This window comes from Lissotriton vulgaris, chromosome 1_1 (assembly GCF_964263255.1).
Source record: "Lissotriton vulgaris chromosome 1_1, aLisVul1.2, whole genome shotgun sequence".
NCBI classification, from domain to species: Eukaryota; Metazoa; Chordata; class Amphibia; order Caudata; family Salamandridae; genus Lissotriton; species Lissotriton vulgaris.
In genome coordinates, this window is record NC_141685.1 from 1,636,681,171 (window position 1) to 1,636,699,887 (window position 18,717).

The window sequence follows — 18,717 nt, forward strand, 5'->3', positions numbered from 1 at the left end:
TTGATGGAGGGGGTCACCAGCAAAGAGGGCAGTAGAGGATGACCTTGCCCTGGTGGAATGAGCCCTCACTGAAGACTGAAGAGGCCTGACGGCTCTCTGGTGGCAGAAGACAATTAGGCGTTGCTCTGCCGGAAATTGGTGCGAAGCACTACACAGTCCGATTTGAATTGGAGGAAAGGAGGCTTAATAGTGAAAGCGTGAATATCACTCACTCGCCGTGAGGAGGTTAGAGCAAGGAGAAGCGTCACCTTCCAGGTGAGAACCTATAAATCCGCTTTGTGGATAGGTTCGAATGGTGCTTTCATTAATTGTGCCAATACAACATTGAGATGCCAGGTAGGAGGACGCCGCCGAATGGGTGGGAACTTCCTGAATAGTCCTTTGAAAAATTGGCGAATGACTCTGGAAGAGCAGAGCGAGGAGGAGCCATCTTGACGAAAACGAGAAATTGCCACCAAGAAAACTCTCAAAGTGGAATGGGAAAGTCCTGACTGCGCCAGTTGTAAAAAGAACGGCAGCAGATGAGCCAGAGTGGAATGAACGGGATTGACGTTGTTAGCTGCGCACCAGTGACAGAATCTCTTATACTTTAGCTTGTAAGTCTTAACTTTAGACTGAGCTCTCGCATGAGCAAGAATGTCCCTGCATTATGGCGAAATATTCAAATGGGCAAATTCAAGGTGGTCAGGTTCCATGCCGATAATTTCAGAGAGGAGGGGTTCGGATGACAAATCTGACCCTTGTCCATCATGAGGAGATCCGCTAGAGGATGAAGGAGGATGGGCTCGCACTGTGAGAGGAGAAGCAGCTCCGAGAACCACGCTTGTTTAGGCCATCTGGGAGCGATCAGGACAATGTGCAAGGCTATTTCCGCATTTTCCACAACACGCGAGGCACCAGCGGAATCGGAGGAAAGGCGTAGGTGAATAGATCGCACCAGTTCATCAAATGGGCATTCCTGCACGATCCGCGGTGGGGATGCCAATTTGCGTAAGATGGGCATTTCCGGTTCTCCGGGGTTGCAAAGAGATCCAAGAACGGACGACCCCACAGTCGAAAGACTAAGTCGAGCGTTGGCTGATGTAACTCCCACTCGTGGGTTGAAGACGCGGACCTGCTGAGGGAATCCCCTAATATGTTGGAGATGCCTGGTAGGTGAACTGCGGTCAGGGTAATTTGGTGACGGAGTGCCCAATCCCAGATCGCCTGAGCAAGTGGAGACAGGAGAGGATATTTGGTTCTGCCCTGCTTGTTGTCATAGTGCATGCTGGTTGTATTGTCTGTTTGGATAAGCACCGATTCTTCCTGGATCAGACGATGGAATGATTTGAGTGCCAGAAAGATGGACATCAATTCCAGCCTGTTGATGTGCCAAGAGCACCGAGACAGAGACCACTTTATAGGCAGCTCTTGAAGGTGCGCGCCCCATCCATCCTAGGAGGCGCCCGTGGTCAGAATGAGTTCTGAAGCGGTGGTGAGGAAAGAAGTCCCTGCTGCAATGTTGGACGGTTGTGCCCACCACTTGAGAGCCGCCTTCATGCGAGTGGTTACACTGATCAAGTCAATGAAAGAGCCGGTGACCTGACGCCACTGTCTGTCCAATTCCTCTTGGACGGGGCGAGTCTTTAGCCTGCAATTTGAGATCAGAGATACATGATGCCATCCCCAGATATGACTTCAAGATCCGGACTGAAACGGACTGTTTTGAACAAATAGGAGCCACCAGGCGGAGAATCTTCAGCTGACGCTCGTGAGACACAAATGCTTTGGCTAGTGACGTATCCAGAGTGGCGCCTAGAAAGTTTCTGCAGGAAGCTGGGTCGACCTGCGACGCAGGTAAGCCACCACTGGAGCCAAAACTTGTCAAGACACGAGGGGTGGAGCGTAGGCCTAAAGGCAACACCCTGAACTGAAAGTCTCTCCGTCCCACCCGGAAGCGCAAGTACTTCTGATGCCGTGGAAGAATTGGCACATGAAAATAGGTGTCATAAAGTCGTCCTTGGAGAGAAGACACAAGATCTCCACGAGCGTTAGCATGGGGAAGGATTGGCACTTGAGATACTTGTTCAGTGCTCGTAAATCCAGGATCGGACGCCAATCTCCTGTCTTCTTGAGTATAAGGAAAAAACTGGAATAGAATCCCATTCTCTTTTGAGACTTGGAAACCAGTTCGATGGCACCTTTTTGAATTTGTTTGAAAAGTTCTTAAGAGGTGGGATGGTGGATGGCCAGATGGAGGAGTGCGAGGAGGAAATTTGACGCACTCCGGAGCATGGCCTTTTGCTACAATGTCCAGTACCCAACGGTCCGAGGTGATTAACCCCTTCGATGCTCATGACGAGCACAGCTCGTCATGCAGTACACTGCTCGTGTGCTCATGACTAGCTGAGCTCGTCATGAACAATGGGAGTAAAGGATCTGCAGCACAGAGGGGGAATTGCTGCAGCACTGATGGTGGTTAGGACCATTGAGAAGATAACAGGGAGATTCGACCTCCAACTTTGTGCCGGGAAGTCATTGTCTTTTGGAAGTGGAACCTCTATAGGAAGACTTGCCTCAATAGGATTTAGAAGATTGCTGACGGGAGGAGTGTTGTGACTGGGAGGAGTATCGCCGATTTCCTTGATTGTAGGAGCGGTATTGAGTGGATCCACCACTAAAATTAGAGGAGGTGCCGCGTCCGCGGGCACCACAAAAGGGCTGCTTACGGAACTGCAAAGTGCCTGAGGAATGAGCAGTGTCAGTGTCTTTTTTATCGTTTGCAGTGCCTCGTCAACGTGCGCACCAAAGAGTGACTCGCCGTCATACGGCATAAACAGAATTTTCGCCTGAACCTCCTGGCGAAAATAGGTAGAACAGAGCCAACCCTGACGTCGCAAAACAGCTGCCCCTGCGAGCTGACGGAAGCCAGTGCAAGCAATGTCTACAGAGCAGTCCATGATTACTTACGATGCTCTCTCTCCCTCTTGAAGAATCTTTAAAGCTTCTGCTTTGGAGGACTCCGGGATGAGGGCCACAAAGGCAGACATGTCAGACCACATCTGACGGTCGTAGTGTCCCATTATGGCTAAGGAATTTGCCACTCTCACTGTAGTAGAGGCCATTGTAGAAAATGTTAGCCCAATGGCGTCCAGGCGACGACCTTTCCGATCAGGAGGAGCCGTAATGGGAGAAGTTGGGTTCCTGGAGCGGCGCTGAGCAGCCTGGGTGACCACAGAATCAGGTTTACACTGCGCAATCAGGCAAGCTGGTGAACCATGTGGCACCTTGTACTTTTTCTCTATGCGAGGCAGTTGTGCCGGGACGGAATTTGGCGTTTGCATCAATTTTACCCCCTCATTCCAAATGAAATCTGTAGGAGAGTAGGGTCTGCTTCCTATGGTCACCCCCACTTTTTGCTTTTGCTTTACTGGTTTTCGATTTAGATGTGGCTGTGGGCCTGCTAATGAGACCCACATCCCAGATTCACTCTCTAAATTTACCATGTACTCTAGGTACATCCACAATTGGGAATTGGTTCACCTTGCCAGCCCCTGTAGAAGTGTACCATAGGTACCCAGGGCATGGGTGTAACCAAGGCCTACCAGGCGCTGCAGCATGTATTATGCCACCCCTGGCTGGCCACTTAAACAGACACAACTGGCTGAACACTCAGCTGGGGCAAGGTCGTGTAACCACCCCTTGCTTAGGTGTAGTATTCCTATACCTACTTACATATAGACACATAGTAACCTATAAGTCACTCCCATGGCAGGCCTTAACAATCCTGAAAAACAACAACAAATTGCCTGCCCCTCCTTATTAATTATAATAGGATTAATCTAATCAAGACCAAACACCTACTCAGTTTTGTTCGATCTGGTACTTTGATTTATCCCACTTGATTTTTATTTTTTGCAAAATATCAAAAACGTGCTTTAGGCAGAAAAAAGGGGATACACCTTATGTGGCGTTTGTGTGTACATTTCATACATTTATAAACATTACATATAGAACAAAGGGATTATTCACAAAATGAAAACATTTTTAGAAGAAAAACATCCAACAAATATTTACACAAAACAATCAACATTTACCAAAAAAGAACCAAATATAAATGTCATCGCTTGTCATAAGACAACGTCAAATGCCCAGGAACATTGAGAACTATTTCATTAATCCTAATGTGTACTCAATATCTTATTCTGTTCCTGTTTAATTGCAAATGGTTCCCGAACTCTCATCAGGGCCTTATGAGTATCTGTATGGGATGTAGAGAATGATGACTTTTAGTGGAAAGTCTAAAGGGCTTGCCGCTGCTTTAATTAAAAAAAATTATTGCATGCCAAAATGTACCTGTGTTCCTTAGAAGAGAAGCGGTGTATTCTCAGGCTTCCCAACCAGGGAGGTGGAGGTGGGGGGGTGTGGGGGGGGTGGCGGGGTGGGAAGGGGAGGAAGAGTGGTGTTTAGTCCACTCGTGTGGCCATATTTATCAGCTGCTGCTCCTAAATTTAAAAACACGGCTATCACTGTCAGTTACGTTTTAACATGTAAAGCATTGCGAGCTCATAGTGACTGTGACTTGAGGAGAAAACGTACCTCATTGCTATTGTTATAGAGTCCTGCTCGGGTAGTCGTGTCACTCGCGGTCTACACGTGGTTGATTTATCTGTAGAAACAGATATGTGTCAAGCTCGATTGGCGTTTACTTCGTAGCACTCAAAGTAAACATGACTTGGCGAGGACGTTTGTTTTTAGCACAAAATAAGTTAGAAAAACTTGACAAGTGCGTCGTACCTTTAATTCTTGGTCTCCGTTGCAACCTCGATCTTTGTTAGGGATTATGTGTGGACAGAGGTCCTAGCTGTAAACGCTGTGCGCTGTTAGTGAGTAAACGCGAGGAGAGAAAAAAATTACTATCTCGCATAGGGACTCGCAAGGGCGGTTGGTAAAGAGTGTTCGGACAAATGCTTACTTATTCAGTGGGTTCTTGCCGAGCGCGCAGCCCTCAGCTTCCGCATTCAGTCGGGAGCCGCCTGGTTGAGAGAAGGAACCATCAGGTCCATTTTGGAATTGAATTATGGGTGCGAGTGGAGTACCCAAGAATTCTGGGAGAAGTAGTTCTTTTTTATTTTTAGTGAAACACCTTAAATTTAATGAGCACGACAGAAAGTAAATGTCGGTCAGGATATTAAATTATTTAGGCAGCAGCTGTATGGCCAGACGCATTTATCGTCAGATGTGAAAGATTCGGTGGTCCAACTTGCAGACGCTATCACACTCTGGCTAATTCAGACATACTGTTTAACCCAGTGAGGGTAGAATTGAATTTTAAGATAAAGTAGGCTTCTTTTTGCAACAACACCTTGTCAACATCAAGGGGGCACTGTGTATTGTTTATCGTGAACAGTACAGACCATTTGAAATCATTGTCAGTATGTGCTTTTTCAATGTAGTGCTCGACCATAGGGGCGGTGAGTACTTTCCTTTTAGGCGGGATTTGTGCTGGCCTATGCGTGCATTGACTTGCTGGTTTGTTTTCCGGATATAGATCTTGTCGCACGGGCAAATGATAACGTAAACTACGTTTTTAGTCTTGCAATTGGAGAAAGTGGAATGTTTCCATTTCACATGCATGTGCTGTAATTCCTTGCCCTCTACAGTGTTTGCACATGCAACACAGTTACCACATCTGTGGTGTCCTTCCAATGGTTTGATATTCCAAGGGGACAACAGGTCATGTTTCTGTTTTGGTAGTGAAATGTCTGCGCGGACGATTTGTTGCCCTACGCTTTTATTCTTTTTGTAAGCGAATATAGGGCTGGGGAATGGACATTCTAACCCCTCCAAAAGGTGCCAATTCTTCAGCACTGTTTGGCGCATTTTATGTGTGTCTGGTCCGAAGGTGGTTACACAGACCAGACGATCGAATTCTTTTTTCTCCCTAGTTTCGAAAAGGCAATCCCATGGTGTAAAACGGGCCCTTTTATATGAATGCTTAAGAAGCTTTTTGGGATACCCTCTGTGCTTCATTTCTTCACAGAAGGTCTGTGCATGGCTGTCGTAGTATTTTATTTCGATACAATTCCTACGTATTCGTAGCAGTTGCCCATAAGGAAGATTAGCTTTCAGATTCCACTCTTCCTTCTCCCCCCCCACCCCCCCCCCCCCCCCACACCTCCCTGGTTGGGAAGCCTGAGAATACACCGCTTCTCTTCTAAGGAACACAGGTACATTTTGGCATGCAATAAGTTTTTTTTAATTAAAGCAGCGACGAGCCCTTTAGACTTTCCACTAAAAGTCATCATTCTCTACATCCCATACAGATACTCATAAGGCCCTGATGAGAGTTCGGGAACCATTTGGCCCTAACTCGAAACGCGTCGGCAATTCAACAGGAACAGAATAAGATATTGAGTACACATTAGGATTATTGAAATCGTTCTCAATGTTCCTGGGCATTTGACGTTGTCTTATGACAAGCGATGAAATTTATATTTGTTTCTTTTTTGGTAAATGTTGATTGTTTTGTGTAAATATTTGTTGGATGTTTTTCTTCTAAAAATGTTTTCATTTTGTGAATAATCCCTTTGTTCTATATGTAATGTTTATAAATGTATGAAATGCACACACAAACGCCACATGATAAGGTGTATCCCCTTTTTTCTGCCTAAAGCACGTTTTTGATATTTTGCAAAAAATAAAAATGAAGTGGTATAAATCAAAGTACCAGATCGAACAAAACTGAGTAGGTGTTTGGTCTTGATTAGATTAATCCTATTATAATTAATAAGGAGGGGCAGGCAATTTGTTGTTGTTTTTCTCTGAATACAAAGGTCCAGTCGGCCCCTGTCCCGCTAAGGACCTAACTCCTTTGGGTGTTAACAATCCTGAAGGCAGAGTGCATGGTTATGTGTGAGATGGTGCTCTAGCATGAGCTGAGCCTGTCTGCAGCTTTTGGAACTTTGTCCTTATAGCTGTTCTATGATATTGCCATACCATATACTCTTAAGTGCTTTATAATCATCGCTGTTAATGCTAACTTTGGTTTGGCTTTATCAAAAACATGTTGTGTAAGGTGGCATACACTTTGGAATACTACCCCCTCGTCAATTCTGGCGACGGGGGTAGCATTCCACCCTTCTAGAGCGAGAAAACATGTTAGTTCTGACTATCCCAGTTAAAGTTAACCAGAGCCCCAGCACCACAAAATGGATGCTGCTGCCACAGACACAAGTCTGACCTCCTGATGCTGGGAGTCCTTCCAGTCACGGAGGTTTGGACAATAGGTTTCCTGCTTGGGGAGGTGCGAGCACCACCCCGGACAGGAGGATGTGTATTGGGACAGGGAGGGCTGAATAGAATCAGACACTGCCTGGAGCACTCTAGGTGCTCCATGCATACCCCAGTTCAAACCGGTTGCTGGGGCACTCCAGCCCCAGCTCTGGCGCGAAACTGCACAAAGGAAAGGGGGTGTAACCACCCTCCTTCCTGGTCCCACCCACAGGAGGGACCTAGTGACAAACCAGACCCCTTTAGTTGTATAACGGTAGGAGCTGACCCAGGAGACTTAACTCTGGACCCTTCGACATTCATCCAAGCTGAAGACTGAAGAATCTCCCCTGTGGCCAAGGAGTGACCACCCTGGGAAACCAGGCACCATCCAGCAACTCAACGGCTTGCTTTGTCCCTGTTCCCACCGGAACCCAAGCACAGAGCCTGACAAGATCTCGACTCCCGGATCCCTCTGACCCCACTGCACGACACCAGCACAGCTGAGCCCCGTGGATGGCGTCGGGACGCGTGGAAGCAAGTGGACAACTTGCTAACAGTGCAGCTCCTGAGGACTCCTCGAAGCTATGCCCTGGGGACTGAGACACCCCGACACCGAGCTCCACCTGCACCGAAGACCAGCCCTCCACACTCCACGAGATCTGCGTGGGGCCCTTCTGCTTGTGTTCTGCTCGACGCGTTGTCCGGTTGCTGGCCCGTTGGCTAGTAGCCCATGGCGACGATCCTTTTCGAAACTCCATCGCTGGTCTGGTTGCTTCAGACTGGCCCTTGATTCCCTGCAAAGGTGAAGTACCTCAGACCCTCCTGGTCTGCACCAGAAGCTCCTTGTGTATCCTGCGTGGGTTGCCTTTGCTTAGGCTTGTTGGCTCTGATCTTGAAGCCGACCCCTCCACCTGCGAGATCCTTCGTGGGACAGCTCCTCTCCAGCACCTGGTCGTCCTCGACGCCTCCTGGTCCGCGTGGCTGCAACTACAAGCTTCACTCCAGCACCCGATTGCTCCTCGACGACGTCTGGTTCCTTCCTGGTTCCACCCGGTAACTGGCTAGTGACCTAGACTCTGTCCCCTCTGCTTTCAGGTCCTCTTCATCCTCGATCCACCCTTGGATCCACCCGGATATCTTCCTCCTGGTCGCCTGCAGCATCTTTCTTCACAGGCTCCATAGACTTCAACGGCAAAACCTGACACATCTTCACACCTATGCACCCGCTTTCTGTGGGTGAGGTAACGAGAGTACTTCGGTGCTCTCAAATGTCGCACTATCACAGCACAGAGACCGCCCTCATCGCAGCCACTGATGACATCCGAACCCTGCTCGACAACGGGGAAACAGCGGCCCTCATCCTCCTGGACCTCTCCGCAGCGTTCGATACTGTCTGCCGCCTCAGCAACGTCGGAATCCAAGAGAAGGCACTGGAGTGGATCATCTCGTTCCTCACCGGAAGAACCCAGAGAGTCCGCCTCCCCCCGTTCAGATCTGAGGCCACCGAAGTCATCTGCGGTGTACCACAAGGCTCATCACTCAGCCCCACCCTCTTCAACGTGCACATGAGCCCCCTCGCAGCCATCGCACGCCAACACACCTCAACATCATCTCCTACGCCGACGACACCCAGCTGATCCTCTCCCTCACCAACTACCCCGCCACCGCCAGAACTAACCTACACGAAGGGATGAATAACAGCCGCCTGAAACTGAACTCAGACAAGACGGAAGTCCTCATCCTTGGACCAACACCTTCTGCCTGGGATGACTCCTGGTGGCCCCCGGCCCTAGGCAGCGCACCCGAAGCAACGGACCACGCACGCAACCTGGGCTTCATCCTGGACTCTTCCCTGTCAATGACCAGACAAGTCAACGCCGTCTCGTCTTCATGCTTCAACATCCTACGCATGCTCCGAAAGATCTTCAGATGGATCCCCACCGAAACCAGGAAGACGGTCACCAAGGCTCTTGTCACCAGCCGACTAGACTACGGAAACACATTCTACACCAGAACCACAGCCAAACTGCAGAAAAGACTCAAACGCATCCAGAACGCCTCCGCACGACTCATCCTGGACATTTCCCGCCACAGCCACATCTCCAGACACCTGAGAGACCTGCACTGGCTCCCCGTCAGCAAAAGAATCACGTTCCGCCTCCTCACCCACACACACAAAGCCCTCCACGACCTGGGCCCCAGGTACCTCACAACCGCCTGACCTTCTACACTCCCACTCACCAACTACGATCGACCAACCACGCCCTCGCCGCCGTTCCACACATCCGAGAACCACCATGGGAGGAAGATCCTTCTCCTACCTGGCAGCCAAGACCTGGAACTCCCTCCCCATCAACCTCCCCCTCACCCAAGACCACCTCTCCTTCAGGAAGCAACTGAAAACCTGGCTGTTCGAGCAGTAGCGCCCCCCCCCCGCGCCTTGAGACCCTCCGGGTCAGTAGCGCGCTATACAAATTTCTTGATTGATTGATCTATCCATAAGCTGGTGGAAGCTTGCAATGTCCACAGGAGGGGAATCCCCTGGCGTCACGGGAGGCGGGGATGGGGTCTGCATCTGGTAATCGTCCCACTTGGCCATATTACCATTGTCATCGTCATCATCCTAAACCTCACCATCCTCTCGCTCTGGGCGGACATCATCATCCTCATCAGCATACACTGTAGTGTGTATTTGAACAGAAGTTTGAACTTGAGGAGATGGCGCTGCTGGTTGTGGCAGCGGAGCAGGAGCCGTAGCAGGCGCAGGTGCAGTTGGCACCGGTGAACCCTGGTGAGATGGCGGGAAACGCCTGTTGTAATATTCCAACATGTGCCGGAGATTGGAGATGAGAGACAGGCAGTGTCGCTGTTGGAACTTGAATAGAACGGTCTTCTTCCTGAAAATACGGATCCTTATGGTCATCCCCATAGTCATGGCATTTAATAACCAATTCAGACGGGCTTCGTGCCGCTCGAAAATGATCATCTACATCCTCCTCCGAACCAGAGTCCTGTTCTGAACCTGTGGCAAACAACGGTGATGGAGGCTGCGTGTCACTTGGAATGGAGATCTGGTCCACAGGCACCTGTTGACGCTGGTGCAAAGGGTCAATGATGGAAGAACCAGGCCCTGATGAAGGAAGTGGCACCAGAGGCAATGAAGCAAAGGAGGATGAAATGGTCGTTGACGAAGTCGTCGTCGAAGCAGCCGCGGACGACGGCATAGGCATCGACGGAGCCACCATCGACAAAGCCACCATCGACAAAGTCATCGTTGATGAAGCTGCCGTTAATGAAGCAACCGTCGACGGAGTGGACGACGAGGAGGCACTCTTAACAACTTTCGTCGATTAAGATCTTGCTGTCGACGAAAGAGTCTTCTTCGACGACAAGGCGATAGGTATCGTCGACAAGACTGTTTTAAAGCTGAGGTATACCTTTGTCGACATGTATGGTGTTGACGCAGCAGTCGTCGACGTGCCAGAAGCAGAAGCCGTCGTCGACGAGCCGGAGACGGCAGATTTCGTCGCCGGAACGATCATCGACGGGATTTCACATGTCTTTTGGCAGAAACATGATGGGAAGAAGCTGAAGACGTCTGAGAGTCAAATCCTGTGGGCGTAGGCATAGCAGGAGGAGGTGAAGACACCACGGGAGCGTCTTTGAGTGACAGTTTCTTTTTCTTCAAAAAAGGAGAAGGCAATTCCTGCACACTGCTACGTTTTGAGGCGGCTTTAGAAGTTCCTGACACCAGGCTTTCTGCGTCAGAAAGAGCTGAATCTTTGTCCTTTAACCTTTGTAACCAGAGAAGGAGACAACCTTCCCTATCTTTAAGGGTCTTAGTGGAGAAGGTCCTACAGATCTTACATTTGCCTACCTCGTGGTCCGGATAAAGACAGTAGATACACTTCTTGTGGGGATCTTCAGAGTAGAGCCGCAACTTCCCACAAGAAGAACAAGGTCTAAATAAAGACTTCTTACTTGAAGACATAGTAGAATTCACTTGAAATCAGAAGTAGTAGTAAAAACTGAGCAGAGCTCAGGGAGACTCCCTTCACACGACGTGCAGTAGAAAATCTGAGGGACTGAGCTCTAAGGAGAAGGTTCTGGAGGGGTGCTTGCGCCTGACTGGCAGTAGTTTGGACTAACATAATGACTAGGATATGTACAAGTGTTTTTTCTCTCTTGCCATGTATTCCTATGTAGGAATTATGACTTGGTATTTGCAACTATTTCTAGTGTGTATTTTATGTGTTATGTTTTTACATACATATGTTATTAGTATTTCATTGCTATTTTATTTACTGTGGGACTCCCACTTCGACGACAGGAAATATTCAAGCATGTGAATCTATGAAAGACACCCTAATACTGGAGAAGAAGAAAAGCAGGAAATAAGAAAGGAAAGGGTGAGAACGATGGATATATGGCGATAAAGGGGCGCAGGAGGCCTATAAAAGAAAGGAGAGGACCAGGGTAAGGAAAAGGTAATTCGGAGCAAGGAAGAAATAAAGGAAAGATGAAAGCAAAAAGTAAGGTAGAATTTGGAGAGAGAGAGAGAGAGAACAAGAAGTGCTTGTGCTGGCATTCCCCTTGCGATAGCTATCAGCAGCTCGCACACCACGTTTTCAATTAGTGTGCGCAATGCTGCTCGCTCCCGCAAGGTGGATGCCAGCACAAGTGCTGAAAAAGAACTGACCAATTTCTAAAGGTCCTCTCCTAGAGCAACGCATGCGCGTTGCCTAGGCGAGACCTAAAAATGATTTGGAAAAAAAGGAACAAGTATAACAGGCTGCTTAAATATAGTGGTTATATGAAGCCAATTAACATTTCAAATTATATATTTGCAATAGAAATGTAAGGGTACCCATTGGACATTTATGCACATCACAGGCAAAGCAGATTCTCATTAGTGCAAGGAAACAGCAGTATTGGTGTTGAATTACTGTGTTGATGTACTGGGTTCCGTTTTTTCCTTATGACATGTACACATCCAGCTAAAACAAATGCATTGTAGTGCTAGACTGGTGGGCGAAAATTAAACCTTGCCAATTATATTTTTAGTACCCAGAAATGCTTATATTTTATGTCATTCTTTTATTCTTTTCAGATTACAGCAGTTCAAAGCCAATGGTACCTATTTCTTTGCGTTAAACAATCATTGTGCTCTCTGATGTGCACTGAACCTAAAGAGTGTTACTGTATCTGTTCGAAGTATGCCTGCCTGCTAAGGAGCTGTACTGTTCTATGACAAAGATAAAAAATGTACTTACTGCATTTATTTAGTACTTACTACTCTGAGGCAATGACACACTTTCATACAGGTAGCATGCTACTCCGGAAACAAAGGTTATTACTGGTTGTTTGGATTAGACCTGAGCAATCAAAGAAACCATTTCATGAATTTACTCCAATGTCTCCAGTTTGTGTTAAATTAAATTAACACTAGATCAATGTGATCAGTGGGGGGTATATGAAATGGAGATTCGTTGTTAGGCTTTGGGGATAGTTACAAAGAGGGAGGTTGTGATCTGTGAATTGTGTGCAAATTGCAGAAATACTACAGAAATTAGAGACACATGAACGCGAAATGGAGTAGGCTATACACAGAGAGCGTAAACAATGTAGGGGATGGATGGTAAGGAGTGGGTCATTCTATAGAAAGAAGGAGAGAAAACAGTTGCTAGTTTTACATCCAGGTCACTTTTTGGGTTTTAGAAATAGAGTAACCTCTTGTTTCCAACACCACCTTATTGCCGGATGAGTAACCCATTTCCCGCAAGTATCCTTCTTGTTTTTCTTTATTTTTTCCCAAGGTTTATGTCCCTTTGTCTAATGTACCAGGCTAGTCAGAGTTCAGAGTTTGCTTTAAATAACAAACACTAAACTGTCCTCCAACATTTTCTATAACAAGAGCTACTTCCGTTCAACAAAAAGTATCCTGTGCTACTAGTATTATTACTGATGTAATAGTGACCATACAAGACAATATTACTGATCTAAAGGGAACCCCACAAGTGGATTCAAGACTCACCTTGGAGACAGGGAAAGTGCTGGAATACAGTTATCGAAACAACCTGGTGAAGTCCCTCAGAGCCCAGCAAACCGGTTTACATTCCTCTGCACTGCAAAACGGAAAATAAAACACATGAAACCAAAAGGGTATTCAGCTTAAAGAATGAGAATCAAAATGAAGTAACAGTGCAGAGAACAGAACACCATTTCTCATACGCAAGTGTGTACTAATGACAGTGAGTACTATCAATGAATATTTCCAGGATTTTTTAAAAATGCATTTTTGAAAAAACAAACATTGACAGTTCCTTACCCTTGGTAACTATGTATCTGGTAGAGACACAGTCTAGCCGCAGATTCCTTAACTTAGAACATCCCCAGGCGTCTGACCGGACCCGGAAAACTTTCTGCAGCAGCACCACAGACGTGACATCAGCGGAGCCATATAAGCCTCTCCCAGCGCACTGACGTCAGTTTTCACTGGAAAAACTTTTCCGCGCCACAACCTGGAGCCACCACCAAAAACGTTGAGAGTATGGGAACAGTGTGCGAAAAAGATGAAAAAGAAAAAGAAATTGAATGGTGAAAAGCAGCACCATGAAGGACAGTGCCAGGCACTGGAGAATGAAAAATAGTGAAGGGAAAGAGCAGAACACTGCTCTGAGAAGCAACCCCGCACAGGCGAAGGCGAAACCCTCCCCAGAGGCAGAAGATGTGAAAAAACAGCATGGCAGACGTGAGAAGTCTGGAACCACAATAGATAATTGTGATGGGAAACAAGCCCTGACATATGAGCAATGGCAATCCACCACAAGTCGGCACCAGAAAGTGAAGTTGCATCCCCTGTAAGAGACCCATAGACTAAGACAGAGCCAAAAGACTTTAAACCAATGGACTGCCAGGGAGGTAAGAGACCTCAAGGTTATTGAGAAAGAGGGTATGGGGGGACATTTAGAGACCCCACACTGTACGACCTAGGCGGTAGGGACGCAAAAAGACACATGACATGAGAATATCGCTTAATCACGAGAATGCGTGCAGAAGAGTAAGCAAAACTGAATGCAGCATCCCGTTGAGGAGTGAATTCAAGAGGTCACCCCGCAGGACGACAAAGCCACCGAGAGGGAGGCGAATGCATAAAACTCAACCTGAAAAGGTCCTCAGAACGGCTGGAAAACGTTTGCGTGTATACCGGGTGGGGAGAAAAAGAAGCACAGAGCCAGAAATGGCGGTGTGGAAGTGAGAGTACATGGCTTCGTAAAGAAAATGAACGGAGCCTAGGGTCAGATGGATCCGCAGGATCACAATTGTCTATAGGAAGCAAGACCCAGAGAGAGAACAAAAACGGCATGATAAGAGTCAGCGCATATTGTCAGAGTATGCGCATATTGTCAGAGTATGCACAATAGTGGTAAAACGCACCGCTATTGCCAGCTAGGATACGCGAGTTAGCATTGGCAGGATGCCGACACCTGGCCAGAAAGTGCAGACAGTACCAGAAACACAAGGCACTGCAGTAAACAGTCGCTCCTTCACAAAAAATGAGAGAGGGCGGACGACAACAAGTAGAAGCACCCAGAACACAAACCCAGTAATACTGGTATTGATGCGGGAGAAGGAATACATATAAGCCTACAGTGTGCCGCCAGAACCACACCAAGTGTAGGGAAATCCTCCTGGAGGGTAGCATGAGCAGCCCAGACACACAAGAGGTTGCTCCATTAGCAGACCGCACTGACACTGCAGCAAGTAACGTTGTCTGCGCGACTCCGCTGTGGGAAGAGCACAGAGCAGATATAAAGAAAGATGCACATCGAAAAAGAATGTGCTGCATAAAACAAGACAAGTACGCCATAAGTACCAACAGTCATGGTGAAGCAGAGTTGGACAGAAAAATGTCAAGATCCGTAAGCAACATCAGCCACCCGTCCAGAAGGAGCCATAGTCCCCACTAGACAGACTAGGAGAAGGAGCAGGACACGAAGGTGGAACCAGTCAAGACCAATCTAATGGTCTAGGAATGTACAGACAAGACAACCCAAGAAAGCAAGTAACTTGAAGAGAACACTTCCTCTGAGTGTTATAGCAGGAACCCAAAGCAGAAGCGTCAAAAACACCTGTGTGGAAAGTAGCAGGGAAATAGGAAAAAACTCCTGTTTGGAAAGGGCACACAAAAGGATGGCGGCAACTCGACTGGTGGGCTGAATGGACGACGTATCGACTCCAGAACTGGAGTCGATGCACAAAGCCGTCAAAGACCCGACATGAGTGCCTTCCTCCTCTGTGGTACCCGAAGGAGCACCAGGGAGAAGGGGTGACCCGAAGAAAGACTGGAGAGCCCTTGAATAGGCCTCCATCTAGGTCCTTGTCGCTCTGACACCCGGAAAGGGTGGGTATGGGGGCGATGACACCTGGGTACCTGGGTGCCTGTGCTTGGCACAGACAGAGAGCCGTGGGCCCCTGCGGCACGTTTACGGGAGGGCGACCTCCGTGACTTATGCGTGTGCTTACCTGTCTCTGAACGACGTCTGTGGGAACTACCCCAGGAGCGGCCCAAACACAAGATCAGCGGCGTGAAGGCGCAGGACCGGACATCCAGCAGCTTCATACGACGCTCCCATAGGGACTTTCGTTTCACCTGGCGACAGGAGTCGCACTCTTCGGAGTCGTGGTGCACTCGTAGGCACCACATACATATCGCGTGGGGATCCGTGACAGACATTAGCTGCATACAGGTCTCACACGCCTTGAAGCCCAAAGGCATCGCACACTGTTCTGCGACGCCAAAGGAGTTGAGAAGGCCTGAAAACAGGATAAGGAACCACTGGTTTTCCCTGGACCCGTGTTGAGACGCGAAAAGAAGAAAACTGACGTCAGCGCACCAGGAGGGCCTTATCTGGCTCCGCTGACGTCACATGGATGACGTTAGGGCGGAGCCATGCAGCCCCGACCTCGGCACATAGAGGTGCTGCTGTGGAAAGTTTTTCAGATCCAGTCTGACGCCTGGGGATATTCTAAGTTAAGGAATCTGCGGCTAGATGTCTCTATCCGATATATACATAGTGAAAACGTTTTCACAATCTAAAGCACACCCAACAGAAATAACATATGCTGGAACACTGCAAACTTCCCTTAAATTTCCGGCAGGTGCACCAAAGAGAATCGCAGTTCAGGGTTTCCTCTCGATCAAAAGGCATATCCTATGGAGAGATGGTGATACCAGCTGCACTAATAGTGGTGCATGTTGCAGTAGTGTGCACTATATTTTCATGATAACATCTCATGGCATTTGCACTGTATAACCTTTTGACGAACATTATCAAGTTGAGTGGCTGCTGAAATTACTGCACACCAAATGAGTAGTCCTGCAAGCATATCAGAGGCGCAGCAGGCCGCTCTACTTAAAACACAAAACCCAAAGAAACATGACTAAGGGCGTAGGGCAGAATAGAGAGGTACGCGGATTGACACTAACCCCTATGCCTGCCCATTCCAGATGAAACAAGAATTGGTAAAGCCAATAGGTCTCACATATGCAGGAGCTATTGGATTTGCCAATGTGTTTTAGCAATGTTGTACACCAGAGTGGCTGCTGTTCAGCATGGCTAAACGTTAGTAGGGTAAAGGAGATTGGTGTGGAGTGTCCTAAGGTGGAGTAGAGTGGATTGTTATGAAGTGGCATGGTGTGACGTACAGTAGAGTTGAGTGAGGAGCAAAGTGGAGTGTCATGGAGTAGCATACAGTGTTATGGGATGTCAAGGAGAGAGTTGAGTGTCAGAGTGGAAGGGTGTAGAGTGGAGCACAGTGTCAGAGTTGAGTAGTGTTTTAGAGCTGAGTGGCAGAAATTATCGTGAAGTGGTATAGACTAAAGTGACAGAGGGTGTTGCACAGTGTGGCATACAGCGAAGTAGATTGTCAGAGCGTAGTGGTGTAGAATGGAGTAGTGTATCATAGAATATAGTGGAGCAAATTGGGATGGAGTGGCATAGAGGGAGTTGTTTAGAATTGAGTGACAGAGTGGCTTACAGTGAAGTGGGGTGGAGTGGCACAGGGAAGAGTGCAGAGGTGTGGAGCGGCGCAGAACTGAGAGCCAGAGTGCAGAGTAGGGTGCCAGAGTGCAGAGTAGGGTGCCAAGGCCAGGTATTGGGTCAGAGTGGTACAGAGAGAAATGACGCACAAGTTACTTACCTTCGGTAACAATATATCTGTAAGAAACAGTAGTTAGTATTAGATTCCTTACCTTAGAATATCCCCAGGCGTCAGACTGGATCCGGAAACTTTTGCGTAGCAGTACCCTTGCGCGTCAGTAGGCGTCGTCTGCGGCTCCGCGTCCGTCGTCAGGATGACTTCGCCAGAGTACTTAGACACTGCCCTCGCGCTCCGACGTCAGTTCTTATACACAGCTTTTCCGTGCCAGAAACGCAGAGCCATGATAAAAACCAACACTGGTGTCAAGAAACTAGGGCCCTGAAAGGGGTGAACCTTAACCCTAGATATCGGTTCGCAGAACGGGGAGGATGGGTTGGGCGGTAAGGAATCTAATACGAACTACTGTTTCTTACAGATATATCGTTACCGAAGGTAAGTAATTTGTGCATCTGAAAGAAACAGGTTAGTATTAGATTCCTTACCTTAGAATAGATACCCCAGCAATACCAACCCCGGTGGTGGGTCTGCGAACCAATGATCGCACCAGAAAGTCCTAGAGGACGGAATGGCCAAATAAGCCATCTCTCCGGACTTGGCTGTCCAGGCAGTAGTGCCTTGCGAACGTGTGCAGCGAGGCCCACGTAGCTGCCTGACAGATGTTCTGTAAGGGGACTCCCCAACCCAGGGCAGTAGTAGCCGCCGTGGCTCGAGTGGAGGCTCCTTTTTAGCCAAAGAATAGCACGTCTTGATGCACAAGACGACCCATCGAGAGAGGGTCCATTTGTGCACCGCCCGTCCTTTCTTAGCGCCCACATTACCAACAAAGAGGCGGTCATCCATCCGGAACTGGCGTGTGCGATCCAGATAGTATGAGAGCGCACATTTTGGGTCCAGACAGTGGAGCCTCTCTTCCTCTTTCAAGGGATGCGGAGGCGGAAAGAAGGTGGGCGGAAAGGAAAGGAGGTTTAGAAGAGAGGGACTGGAGCTCACTCACTCTCCTGGCAGAGGTGATGGCCACTAGGAAGGCAGTCTTAAGGGTGAGAAGACGAAGAGGAAAGTTATGAAGTGGCTCTAAGGGTGCACACATCAGGTAAGTCAGAACCACTGAGGCATCACGAAAGGAACAGGTGGAAACATATGAGTGATGCCTTTCAAGAACCTATTGACAACCGGGGACTTGAACAAAGAAGGCTTATCAGGTAGCCATAAGAAGGCGGAAAGGGCAGAAAGGTAGCCCTTGATAGTGCCCAGAGCAGAGCCCTGCTGGGCAAGAGAGAAGAAAGAGGAGAACCTCTGAAA

At 48.2% G+C, this 18,717-nt stretch overlaps 1 protein-coding gene across 2 annotated transcripts in view; it reads right to left on the reverse strand.

Annotated features, from left to right (window-relative positions):
- TNPO3 (transportin 3) overlaps positions 1-18,717 on the reverse strand; it is a 1,270,791-nt gene that overhangs the window by 26,621 nt on the left and 1,225,453 nt on the right. For both annotated transcript variants that reach the window (XM_086918869.1, XM_086918868.1), the window contains exon 22: positions 13,289-13,379. In XM_086918869.1, coding sequence (XP_086774995.1) covers positions 13,319-13,379 — 61 coding nt within the window. In that variant the 3' untranslated portion in view covers positions 13,289-13,318. The remainder of the gene's footprint in view (positions 1-13,288; positions 13,380-18,717) is intronic.